This window comes from Callionymus lyra, chromosome 11 (assembly GCF_982586985.1).
Source record: "Callionymus lyra chromosome 11, fCalLyr1.hap1.1, whole genome shotgun sequence".
In the NCBI taxonomy this organism is placed as follows: domain Eukaryota; kingdom Metazoa; phylum Chordata; class Actinopteri; order Syngnathiformes; family Callionymidae; genus Callionymus; species Callionymus lyra.
In genome coordinates this window covers 22,434,788-22,448,344 of record NC_141828.1, presented here as the reverse complement: position 1 = coordinate 22,448,344, position 13,557 = coordinate 22,434,788, and the positions used below count along the sequence as shown (strand labels likewise).

Genomic DNA, 13,557 nt, shown 5'->3' with positions numbered 1-13,557 from the left:
TCACTCCAGAGTAATCCGATTAGAAACAGGAGATTTTGTTCTTGTAAGCAGAAATTAACACTTAATTTCCCTGCGTCGGCAGATATTCAACACTCCATCCTGTTGAAGCTCTCTCAGACGTTTCAGGAAAAATTCAATTTGATAAATAAATTGACACACTAGAGCTTGATTATTTTCTTTCGGGGGGCGTCTTCCAATAAAACAGCCTTTTGGTTTGAAGATGACCTTGAATGATCATGATGCTTCTTCTCACCATCTATAATTCCTTTGATAGTGTTCCATACGTACTTAGAGAATTTTTAACCTCTATTGTATCATCAGTATGTGTCTGTTTGTACATAACTTACCAAAATATTTACATTAAAAGATGTTCTTAAGCCCACTGTAAACACTTTGTTTTTCTGAAGATTAAATCTTGTTCACCATGACCACATCATAATGGACTCCGCTCTCGAAACCTCTGGTTGCTCAGATTTCAGACAGGGGAGAACTTTATAAAGTAATAAGTTCAAAACATGGTCTTGATGAGGCACTTACTGCATCTTGGAGAGGAAGACTTCAACATTTGAAACATGTGAGTGAGTCAGGAGAGTTGGGTTTTCACATAGGTTGACCTTAAATAGAAGTTAAAATAGAGGAAATATTTATAGCTGTACTGACCGATGATTTGTGCTTCCTTAGTCACTTTATATCACCACTTGTTGAAGACTTCTGTGTATGACATGAAGTCAAATATATTTTCATCCATCAATCTTCTACAGCTAATCTTAGGTCAGGTCGTGGGGGCAGCAGCCAGGGCAAGGAGGCCGGGACTTTCCATTCTCTCCTTTGGTCCTGGGTCTGCACGGAGGTCTCCTCTCATTTTCAGAAGTAAATCCATCCAATGAGGACTGAAGAATACTGAGGTAGCCGACAGCACCACATCATCCGCCTAAAGCAGTGAGATTATGTGGTCACCAAACCGAAGACCCTTATCTGAGACCCTTTGCTGGAAGTTCTGTTTAGAAAAACGGTAATAAAGCATCAGAATTAAAAAATAATTAAATACTGAATTTTATTAAATTGAGGTTAGAATTCGTTTTTTTAATATAGGGTTGTGTTAGTCTCCATGTTTTGTAAGTAAGAGCTAAAACTGTAGCTGGGCCGCCAAGTGTCACAGTCCTGAACTTGAGTGTGACAGTCATGCTATGTGAGCTATTCTCACACCACACATGACATATTTCACGCTTATAACACAACAGCGCCAACATGGTTCTGCGGTCAAGCTATCCGTAATTCCGGTTTCTCCAGTCATGAGCCGCACTTTAATTGAGATTTCCGCTTAACTTTGCGGTAATTTCCCAAAACATCATTCAGAATAAACTGGCTAAAACCGGCTTTGAAATGAAGAGCTTTGAATCAGATGCGTCTGCTTTGTTGATGGATCTACTGACTCCTTCAAGAAACATCTCAAGACACTTTTATTCGTGCAGACTTTTCCTTGATTTTCTGAGAATCCTGTGTTGTTCTCTGTGCTATCTTGATCTTTTAAGTATATATTTTATTGGGTTTTATTTTGATTGTTTAAGCGCTTTGTGACCCTGGTCTAGAAACCCTATTATATTATGCCATATTCATTTATTGTTTAAAACAAATTTACATTTTCACCCAGTAAATAGGTTTCAGATGATTAAAAAGGAACGGTTAAAATCATATCAATGTTGGAATTAATATAATTATAATAATATATAATAATAGCATGATATATAATAATAATAATAATAACTATAATTTCATTATTATATTTTAAAATATTATGGTCATAAGACATTGTCGAAGATGACAGGTTTATTTTATAGCTGGCATGGAGGTGAGGAAATCAATCGGATTAACATCGTGACACTCAAATTTGCTTAAACTCAGCAGCCCTGAATCCATTCAGGTCCAGAGAGATCCATCATCACCACATCATCAGCCAAAAGCAGTGAGGAGACCATTTCGCCACCAAACTGAAGACCCTCCTCTGACTGGGCCGAGACTGTTCATAAAAAAACTGCGATAAAGAAGCATAAAAAGAAGCATCAGAATCAGAAACTAATTTCCATGCTTATGTTCACAAAAATATGTTTAGAATTTGTTTTATTATTCAGGTGTTTTTAGTCTACATCAGGGGTCACCAACGTCACGCCCATGGACACCAGGTGGCCCCTAGATACTAAAGGAGTAGCCCTTTGGGCTCCAAAAGTTTTCTTACAATAACAAAAATGTATGACATTTTGTGTTGCCCTTCTTCATGTCCCTTTGGTACTTTGAAAATCATATACAGTACTGTGCAAACGTTTTAGGCAGGTGTTAAAATGCTGTAAATGAAGAATGCATTAAAAAATACAAATAATTGTTTATTTTATCAATTTACAAAAGTGCAAAGTCAGCGAACAAAAGAGAAATCTAAATCAAATTAATATTTGTTGTCACTACCCTTTGCCTTCCAACCAGCATCAATTCTTAAAGGTACATTTGCACAGAGTAAGGGGTTTTGTAGGATTCTAGTGAGGTGTAGGATCATAGACGCAGTGGTAGGCCAAAGAAAACTTAGTGCAGCAGATGAAAGACACATCAAGCTTATTTCCCTTTGAAATCGGAAGATGTCCAGCCGTGACATCACCTCAGAACTGGCAGAAACCAGCTGGTTGAGGTACACCCATCTACTGTCCGGAGAAGTGTGTCCAGAAGTTTCTTCACGGAAGAGTTGCAGCCAAAAAGCCATTCCTCCGATATGGAAACAAGGTCAAGGACTCAACCATGCACGAAAGCATAGGAACTGAAAAATGGCAGCAGGTGCTCTGGACTGATGAATCAGAATGTTAAATATTTGGTTGTAGCTGAAGGCAGTTTGTTCTGGAGAGGGTACGATAATGAGTGTCTACAGGCAACAGTGAACATGGTGGAGGACTTCCTTGCCAGTTTGGGCTGCATTTCTACAAATGGAGTTGGAGATTTGGTCAGAATTAATGGTATCAATGCTGAGAAATACAGATACTTATCCATCATCAATAACATCAGGGAGGCGTATGATTGGCCCAAAATGTATTCTGCAGCAGATCAACGACCCCAAGAGTACAGCCAAATGTCCTTAAGAAATATCTTCAGCGTAAAGAAGAGGAAGAAGTCCTGGAAGTGATGGTGTGACCCCCACAGAGCCCTGATCTCAACATCATGGCGTCTGTCTGGGATCACATGAAGAGACAGAAGGATTTGAGAAACATCTACAGAAGATCTGTGGTTAGTTCTCCAAGATGTTTGGAACAACCTACCAGCTGAGTTCCTTCAAAAACGGTCTGTACCTAGAAGAATTGATGCTGTTTTGAAGGCAAAGGGTGGTCACACCAAATATTGATTTGATTTAGATTTCTCTTCTGTTCATTCACTGTTTTTTGTTAATTAATGAAAATAAACACTTACATTTTTGAAAGCATTCTTAGTTTACAGCTTTTTTCACACCTGCCTAAAACTTTTGCACAGTATGTACGAAATTGATGGTAGTCCTTCGGTTCACGTAGTAGAAGTAGCTCTTAGCTTAGCTTTGGTAAATATGAGCAAAAACTGTAGATTTATACTTTTATTTATATTGTAAAATGATTCTCCTCAGTTAAAGTCTTACCCTTTATCTATACATATTGACATATGTTTATATATTAAAAGTATACAAACTTATATATGTCAATATACACACTGTTTGACCTTTCCTAAATCCAGGAGCAAAGTCGTGACCTCACGTCTAATCTTGATTGACGCGCCAGGCAGCCAATCAGAGAAGGAGGACTTGCCTCGCTCGACCAATCGGAACCCGTTCAGGATCCGCGGCCTTTCGAGGGGCGCTGCTTGGACCCAGCAGCAGTTGTCGCAGCGTGGTTGTGACAGGAGGGTACCGATAAAACATCCCCCGGGAATGTGAGACTTCCAGGGCTCCGAATCCCGACCCTGAACCCCCCCAAGCAGATCCTCTCATGGAAGCGGATGGATTCGTGAGGAAACGTCGGATGACAGCGGAGTCTTCAGGCGGGGATCCCGGGGTCGCTGGCGCATCTGCCGGGGCAGAAGTTCGATGGCTCGGCGGGAGGTTCTGGGGAGTCTCTGAAAGTATCGTGGGGAGTCTGTCACCGCGGATCGGAGGCGAGGCCGAGCTCCAGACGGTGGCATGCGTGCAGGAGTGCAGCGAGGACTACGAGGGTCTGCCCCAGGGTGCCTCCACCAGCACCTACATGCTGGCCGGAGCCGTGGCCGGGATCATGGAGCACTGCATCATGTTCCCAGTCGACTGCGTGAAGGTAGCACTTCTTGAAATACTGCAATACTTTGTGCACGAAACGAGTAGTTCTGTGAGTTGATGAACTGCGGCCACCATGTTTGTTAGCATGTTAGCATGCTAACCTAAACACGCGTCACAGCTGACAACCGAGGGGGACAAGGTCAGTTAGCGAGTCCATGCTAGTTAGCATGAGAAGTTACTACATGCATGGGTGAAGTTATACTGGTCTAAATGTGTGTTTGAGTCACTAGTTTAAACCCGCTGGTGAACACATGACAGTGTTACGTTAACCGTGTCTGATGCACACACGAAACACGTGGAGGATGGAAGCACAAACCGTGAGGATGTCTTGAGACTTCCAGGAAGTGAATCCAACCAAATACAATCCATGTATTGTTAGAGTCGTTTTATAACATCTCCTTATCACGTGTGAGGCGAGCTGGAAATAAAAACACAGAATCAGACGAGAACAACCTGTTGTGCAGGACAAACATAGGTGTTTGTAGAGCTGTACTGTCGGTATGTGGTTTAAATTCCAAAGATAAATGGATTTACATGAAACCAGTATTATCATAAGTCTTGTGTAAATACTAAGAAAGTTGTGGATTATTAAAACCCTTGAAAATAAACGTATTTCTGTTCAGTCTCCTTAATACTCAGTCATAACTTGCTTAATATCTACCCCTTTTTAAAATGCGTTTATCTTTAGAAAACTTGCTTAATGAAGAAACTGAAAATATGTTTCATTGTGTGATTCAATTCAATTTTATTTAAAACACAACAAAGTTTTCTCAAGACACTTTACAGCTTAGGTAAGCCTATATTGGACAAAAGAAAAACAGATCCCAGCAAAACAAAAAGGAGATGATCACAGTGTGAGAGTGGTGAGAAAAAACTCCCTTTTTAGAAGGCAGAAACCTCAAGCAGAACTAGACTCTGTGTTGATGGCCTCCTGCTGTGACAGGCCAAGATGGGGTGGACAGAAGGATGGCTGGAGAAAAGAGTGCAGGAGGATACAGTGAGAGAAAAGAGAGTAGACACGGTGGAGATCCGGGATGTAAAGATGATGTTAATCATTTTAAATAAACTAATTGACGTCAAATATGATAATTTGTCTCTCATAATATGCATAGAAAAGGCAAATTAATGGCCCACATTGAACATGCAAGCCATGTTCAAAAGTAAAGTAATGGAAACTTAAAGCACAGTGTTTTTTTAATTGTTTAAATTCATGAAATCAGTGCAAGTTACATGTCAGTAAACATCCAGGCAATCTAAGGGGTACAAAAAAAGAGTTGCAGATCAGTTTAAAAGATATTTGTCAGACTCGCAGATACATGTATAACTTGTACTTTTATGGGGATTCACATGATTATTTTACTTCAGAGATTTGTGCCACTTGTACTCGGTCAATCTGGGATTTTCTATATTCTTGATAAACTTGATCATGTGTTCTACGTCATCAGTATTGTTGTATAGTGGTGACGAAATGGAAACGCAGTTGAATGTTGATCAAGCATTCCGGCCTCTATTCAGGTTTCACTATCAATTGTGAAACGTGCTGATTGACATCTGCCGAATCACTGCCAGCAAATGTTCTGAACAAATGCATACATACCTATTTACTGCGTACACAACAGGGTCCCTTGAGTTGAGCCATTAACTGAGGGAATTTCAGGACTTCCTAAAATCATTACTACAAACTAACCAGCAAGAGCTTCATAACAAATCTCAAGTGTTGTTTAGCACCTGTAATGAGCTTAAACCTTCCACACGCTATTCTGCCTCTAGCTGTGTGCTGTAAGCATCCTTCTTAAGAGATTTACCTATAATTGTAGTTTACTGGATCTACTTCATATCCTTTATCCTGCTCGTAATGTGTGGGTTTCTATCTTGTGTTTACCAGAACCAGGCACATGCTGTCAGAAGTGTGCTTTGAGTTTGGAGTTTATTTAATGGACTTATATTGCTTGTTTTTTTTTTTTGGTTTATTTATCAAATATGTTTTGTTTCCCCTATAGGTGCCATCATGTATTTTTATACAATCCGATAGTTTTTCAAATGAAAAGAAAAAGCCATAAATGTCATTACTGACTTCATATTAATGAAAACAATCTTAACAATAACATGTTAACCAGTAAATAAAATGCCACAAAGACAAGCTTTTCTTATTCGCACAATTAAAATAAAAAAAACAATTTAAAACACTCAATTTTCTTCTTTTGAAGTAGACGTCAACATGCTCAGTGGATCAGTCGTATTAATTTGTCTTACATTGTTGTTTTTGTTTCGAAATATGACAATACTGAGGTATATTTTGCAGTTGGGAGGAGACGAGAAACACTAAACGTTCAGCAGGACTTGGTTACTGTGCTCTGACATTGTTGCTTGAAACTTTGTACTTCCTCTTATTCAAGTATGACTGTACGCAACACAATGAACAGAAACCTATATCCCTTGTTACCAACCTTTCTACAGAATATGCCATGTATTTTCATTCTTAGGTTCTTGTTCATGTTATAATGTTACTTTACTAAATATGTAACTGTTTCATAACATTTTCTATTGCAGATGTTTCTATGCAGATGTCCACACAACATTTGCACAAGACAAGCTTATTAGGAAACTAGTTTTGCAAATATTTTTTTTTCTCTTCATTAATACACTTTATAGCAATAGAGCTATGCTTGTGGGTCAAGGTGAACGACCACGGCTACACAAGGGATACCTCAAACACATTTGTTTACGGGCCTTTGGGTCACCTTGACCCTGAGATAACACACTTAATATACAAACTCACAATTTTACCTCGTACAAAGTTCAATGTTTGTTTTTATTTATTGTATATTATATATTATTATTTTGTTTTTGGCAGACAAGAATGCAGAGCCTCCAACCCGACCCCGCCGCCCGCTACCGCAACGTGATGGATGCCCTTCGACGAATCGTGGCCACCGAAGGAGTCTTGCGTCCAATGAGGGGTCTGAACGCAACTGCCGTCGGCGCCGGACCCGCCCACGCTCTCTATTTCGCCAGCTACGAGAAACTTAAAAAGACTCTGAGCGATGTCATCCACCCTGGAGCTAACAGTCATTTGGCTAATGGTACCGAACAAAGGACACTTCTGTGATCGGAGCACGATGTGTAGAATTCAATTTAGTCTTTTTGATTCTAGCTACAGAACAATCTAAATAATGGTGCAGTCTGGGTCTTAACATCCAAATAGTTAAATCAGTTTAAGTTTCTCTGTAATAATTTCTTTATGGTGCTATAATCGGAAGTAATGGTAAAAGGAAAATGGTAACTATTTAGAGCTCAATATTTGGGCTTTAAGGCATTTCTTAGTCGTTTACTTTTTATGTTTGAGTTCACAGTCCATCTTAATCTGACCTTTGCACCTCAGCAATATTCATATTTAGTAGTTTGTTTTCAAGAACTGACTGGATGTAAGTTTCCCTGCAGGGTTTATATATGCAGTCAAGGATTCTTAAAGTGTATTTGGTGTCTAGTTAGTGTTAATTTTGTAGCTTAATTTCTGCAAGTCATGGTGTTGGAGACATATGGTTGGGTAAATTATTTAGAATCCCTCCTCGGGTTGAAAAATCTTGTCCTCATCTCTTCCCTCTTTTGCAGTGTAGTGGTAAGCCGAGTAAGTCCTCTATCTGCCATGGGACGTCTTTCCCTGCTGCGGGTCCATTTGATTTTACAACATTCTTCAGGGTTTGAGTCCAGTTTGAACAGTGCAATGAGCCTTTCCCTCCACAAGGTGGCTCTGCCTGCTTAGAGTTGGTGTTTGAAGACCCGATATATTTAGTAAACCGGTTGCTGTCTTTTTTTTTATATAACTGAGCGTCATTCGCAAACATCAGCTACAAAGTCATTGACATCATGAGCAGCTACCTTAAAGTGTTTTCTCTTCCTGTAACTTTTGAAAGTTGTGCGTCACTAAGCAAGGGTGGTCATAATTGTACACCTGATTGCATTTAGTTTCACAAGTCGGTCGCTTTCCTTTAATTGTTCTTTTTGTGTTGTTTAAAGTTGTGTATGTTTCAGGAGCAGCCGGGTGTGTCGCCACACTTCTTCACGACGCGGTCATGAATCCAGCTGAAGGTAAGAACAGAGTGCTCTCAAGAGTTGTTGCCTCAAATATGAACTAATATGCACACGTCCAGGAGCTTATTTGATGACCAGCTTGAGTCCACCTCGCAAATCATGTCATTCGGTCTCACATTTTATTTAAGGCACTTATTTGATCCCCTGGCAAAGACTTGACATTTTGTGTGCATGGAAACTAATACTCCCACCAAGGAGATTATATTTTCATATTCTGGGTTAGAATTTTAAATGGTTTCAATTTTGGTGGTGATCTAGATCACCATCTGGATTTAGGAAGGTTTTAATTTATTGCTCGCTACATTGGCCTCTCAAAACATTCCCTGTTTAGAACAAGAAAATTGAAATATTTGACTTTATAAAACTCATTACTCAATTTGAACAATAAACTTTCATGTGATTGGTGACAAACTGTCTTTTTTTATTGTTGTATTGTTCTCTTTAGTTGATCCTGGACCTCTATTGTATCATCAATATGTGTCTGTTTGTACAAAACTCTCTTTTCATTGAAATATTTACTTTAGAAAATGATCTTAAGCCCCGCCCACTGAAAACACTGTTTTTCTGGAGATTAAATCTTGTTTAACGTAACCACACCCACTGTGCTATAATTGGTCAAACATCAATGTTTGTCACTGTCATCAATCCTGGAAATTTCCACATCCAAGGGACTTGTTGTATAAACAAAGCGGGGCATGATTACAGCTGGCTGGAGAAGTGAAGCCATTATTCCATCATTATGGACTCCGCCCTTGTAACCTCTCGTTCGCTGAGATTTCAGAGGGGGTAGAACTTTATAAAGTAACAATTTGAAAACATGTTAATGATACGTTTGATTTTTTAACGACCTTGAAGGCAGGTCATTGACGCATAAGACGGTGGAAAATTGCTGCAAGCCAAAATGGTTCTTAATAATGCATTTAATTTCTCATTTTCTTCTTTCTCCCCATGACCTATTCTGGACCTCCAGTCGTGAAGCAACGCATGCAGATGTACAAGTCGCCGTACCGCGGCGTGCTAGACTGTGTTCGCGCCGTGAGTCAGAACGAGGGCAAGGCGGCGTTTTACCGCAGCTACACCACGCAGCTGACGATGAACGTGCCCTTCCAAGCGCTTCACTTCATGACCTACGAGTACCTCCAGGAGCTGCTCAACCCCCACAGACAATACAACCCCTCGTCCCACATGCTGTCCGGAGCGCTCGCCGGCGCCATCGCCGCCGCGGCCACCACGCCCCTGGACGTGTGCAAGACCCTCCTCAACACCCAGGAGTCCCTGACGCTCGGCTCGGCGGCGGCGGCGGCCTCGGGACAAGGAGCCCACAGACATATCACGGGTCTCGCCCACGCCTTTCGGACGGTGTACAGGCTGGGCGGCCTGCGGGGCTTTTTCAAGGGCGTCCAGGCGAGGATCATCTACCAGATGCCATCCACCGCCATCAGCTGGTCGGTCTACGAGTTCTTCAAGTACGGCCTCACCAAACACCAGCACAACAAGAGGAGACCTCCGAAGGAAGCCGACCTGTAGAAGCTTCCTGAGAGGAGGGGAGACCAAGTCAAAAACGCACATGATACTGGACGACGAATCCCACGTTCTCATCCAGTCCACACTAATGTCTTTCTGTTCTGCTTCTTAAGTTAATGCAGAAACATTTCAGGCTAATAATTGATTAATCCTCTGTTACATTCACTCGGTGAGTCATTTTTAGCTCAGAATAACGGTCCCACTAGGAGTCAGCTGCCAGCAGGGGGCGGTACTGTTGCTCCATATTTTTAGTAGTGATTTTCCTCTAAACTACACGGATCTGCTATAGTGGGATTTATTTTTACGCACAACTTGTTGGTCAATCCCAGTCAATAGTTAATCGGGTATTGAGGGATGGATTCGGTTTGACACGATCATGATTGATCCGTTTGTATCATGATTTCTTTATTTGATGCTAAAAAGGAGAATTTGATCTTTGACACCAAATGAATACATTTAGAATTATTTCTTTTTTCAAAAGGTTTTTTTCTTTGTGTTTATTTTTTTTCCTCCCCTTTTGTCACTCAGCTACTCACCACTGTTGCCTTGTGTGCATTAAAGCAGAAGGACAACATACATAGAAGCCATGAAGTCTAGTGTTCTCCTACATCCTGTCAAGAAAGCTGCTTTGCTGATGAGTTAATTTTAGGGAACGGTCGTCGTGCACCTGTTGTACGAGTTCACGAATCTGGAAGCTGTCTGGACGTCGTTTCCTGCGTTGAATTGCACTCATTGAATAAAAGCTGAGCAACAATGGTCGTCATCGACGCTACGACAGGAACACACTTGTTTGTCTTTTTATTTTCAAAGAGTTATCGGTTGACTTCACTTCTTTGCTTTAACCATTGTGGTTATCTCGGGGTCAAGGTCAATGACCTCCACCACTGCATAGGTATTTCTGGTAGCCAGGGAGGTCGTTGACCCTTGACCCAAGGGTTAAATGCAGACTCAGGGTTTAATAATAAAGTCGATTTTTTTATAAACGTGCAATTTTTATGTTTTAATTAAGAGCAACGCCCACTACTACGTTATAATAGACTCCGCTCTCGTAACCTCTCATTCGCCCAGATTTCAAACGGGGGAGAACTTTAAAAAGTAACGAGTTCAGAACATGATCATGATGAGGAACTTACTGAATCTTGGAGAGAAGACTTTAACATTTAAAACATGTGAGTGAGTCAGGAGAGTTGGAGTTTGAAATTAGTTGACCTTAAAGTATTTTAATGTAATTTCAGATATAAATGGACTTGCATGTTTTGTTTATTACCTCTAGTGGCCCTAATTGTAATAAAAGTAAAACATGTAGACCCTAGTTCCTAATATTCTATTTTGAAGTCATCTAGCTCAGCTCAGCCTCCATTTCTGTCACACGTGACACATCACTGACGCATCAGTGTGTGTACAGTGTGTGTACAGTGTGTGAGGTTCACTCCAGTACTAGCCTGAGCTCGTCCACTGACTGAATGATCAACGACTGGCGACGAGTATGTCTGGTCGTCCATCGCTCCAGTGTGTGTGTGTGTGTGTGTGTGAACGTCTGCTCCATATCATCAGTCGACTGTTTAGTCTGGTCCTCTTATCTGCTTTTTCACTTTTTATAGTTCTTTAAACATGTTGTACAGTTGTACTCATTACATTTTGTCCGTTTGGTTTCCATCTGTGTGTTTCCCTCCCACACTGAACGAAGACTCAAACTAAGTGAAAAGAAAATCTGTCTAAATGTTTTAATTTCCTATTTGCGGTTTTGTTTCTCAACCCATGCGAGCATAACGCTTTAAAAACTATTGATACCAAAGTTGTAGTCGCTTTCCCATAGAGGGCGCTGGTGCGCCAACCTGGCTGTTTTTTTTTTCATTTTTATTTATTTTTTATTCTCTTAGTTTGAAATTAATATGAAATCATTTGAAAATAACAGTGTTTCGTAGAAATGCACATTGAAAGATTCACAAATATATTAAATTCTATAGAAATGTTGATTTCTACGTGAAATTTAAATCGTCTAAAGTTTCCGTCTATATAAAAATATGATTAATTTAAAAATAATTTAAAGGGGTAATGAATTTAAACAATTTAGTCCCACCTAAACTATCAATTGTAATAATAAAAACGTATAAACTATTGTAATATAGGATACTTTAATAAGAATAGTTTAAAAATGATATTTAGAAATATTAAATAGATAATGCTACACCACTATATTAAAATTAACAAACACAATATGACACTGTGGTGTTTAAAGACTTATATTTCCATGTAAACACAAACATGACTGGTGTCAGGATATTTAACTCTTTACTTTAAATATCCTGATGTTAATCCGTAGTGTGTTTTTCTTCTTGTGTGTTTTTAATTTTTGTTTTTATTTTATTTTATTTTATTTTATTTTATTTTATTTTATTTTATTCTGTTAATAGTGTTAATTTTCTAATATTGTAAATCATTTGTATATTTTTAAGATTGTTTTATTTTATTTTATTATCTCTTTCATTATTTATTTTTTTCCTTGCACTTTATTTTCATTGTGCTGTTGTAAAAGTGTGTTTCCCCTCTGGGGATGAATAAACGTTTTCTATCTTATTCTATTCATTTTTGACACATTTTGAGAGTTAATTAGGGAAATATACAGATCTATAATAAATGAGTGTATTCAAAAGTGGTCCTGTACGTGACAATAGCTGCTGTAGTTTCCACTCTGATGACCGTGCGTCAGTCAGGAGCTGCATAAGTCTGGAGGTTGATGAAAGGCCGGCAGAAACACCCCCCTGTGTATTGGGTAGGCACATGTTTTGGAACCTAAAACCTCCGGTCAAAGCCCCTTAGAGCAAGCACCTGTGAAAGTGTTCCGTCGTAAACACACGCGTGTGCGCACACTCCAACGTGCACCTGTGCAACACAAACACTGACATGCCATGGTTGGTTTTTGAAAGAGGTTTTAGTAACTGAAGCAGATATCAAAGATATTAGGGAGACAATGTGTTTTTATTTCCACTGCCAAGGAGTCTTCGGGACGGTCCGTCAAAAAGTTAGTTAGTTAATTATGTTTACAGTAATCTTTTCTTTGACAAAAATGTTTGTTCATTTTAATGTAGTGACTGGAGCTCAGTTGTCTTCGCCTTCATCTTCGTCCAAAAATACACTTAAAAACATTCAAATACCTCCATACTGCTCGACTGTAACGTCCATCTTGTATTGAAGCCTCTACATGAAGAATTGTTTCGAAAAAACTCAAATAAATCTCTATTTTTAGTTGTAATGTTGTAGCGGAAGCTCTTATTCTACAATGTAATTTGTGATGGCACATTTTTTAGAAAATGTAATTTTTAATGATTAATTTTCCAATCTTTTATTTATACGCAATAATAGAGTTCAGTGTTTTCAGTGTTGGTTTTGATCGTTCTGTAAAAAGTGAGATAAACACAAGGGAGTCACCTTCATTTTAACAACTCAAAAAAAACAAACTTTTAGAAACACGAGTGTTGTCTTTGTGCTGTTGTCTGAGCTGCAGACTCAGACTGAATTATGAGGCACAACCAACTGTGACTACGGGAGAAGAGCCAGTTCCCAAAGATAACACTGGAGATCAGTTGTGGCTTGAATGTTTGAACCAAAAATTGGAGGCGGGAGTTTCTGTC

General features: G+C 39.5%; 1 protein-coding gene across 1 annotated transcript; it reads left to right on the top strand.

Moving 5' to 3' along the window:
• The first annotated feature begins 3,763 nt into the window (after positions 1–3,763).
• slc25a28 (solute carrier family 25 member 28) lies at positions 3,764–10,706 on the top strand. The gene is made up of 4 exons (XM_087802791.1): positions 3,764–4,307; positions 7,164–7,392; positions 8,342–8,398; positions 9,372–10,706. The coding sequence occupies exons 1-4, from the start codon at positions 3,987–3,989 to the stop codon at positions 9,926–9,928; spliced, it is 1,164 nt and encodes a 387-aa protein (XP_087658917.1). The 5' UTR covers positions 3,764–3,986; the 3' UTR covers positions 9,929–10,706.
• The last annotated feature ends 2,851 nt before the right edge of the window (positions 10,707–13,557 follow it).

Bases quoted from the DNA above. Each gene is read 5' to 3' on its own strand.
- slc25a28 (XM_087802791.1), top strand. From the start codon at position 3,987: ATGGAAGCGGATGGATTCGTGAGGAAACGTCGGATGACAGCGGAGTCT. The intron at 7,393-8,341 runs GTACCGAACAAA...TGTATGTTTCAG, and splicing joins TAACAGTCATTTGGCTAATG to GAGCAGCCGGGTGTGTCGCC. The intron at 8,399-9,371 runs GTAAGAACAGAG...CTGGACCTCCAG, and splicing joins GGTCATGAATCCAGCTGAAG to TCGTGAAGCAACGCATGCAG.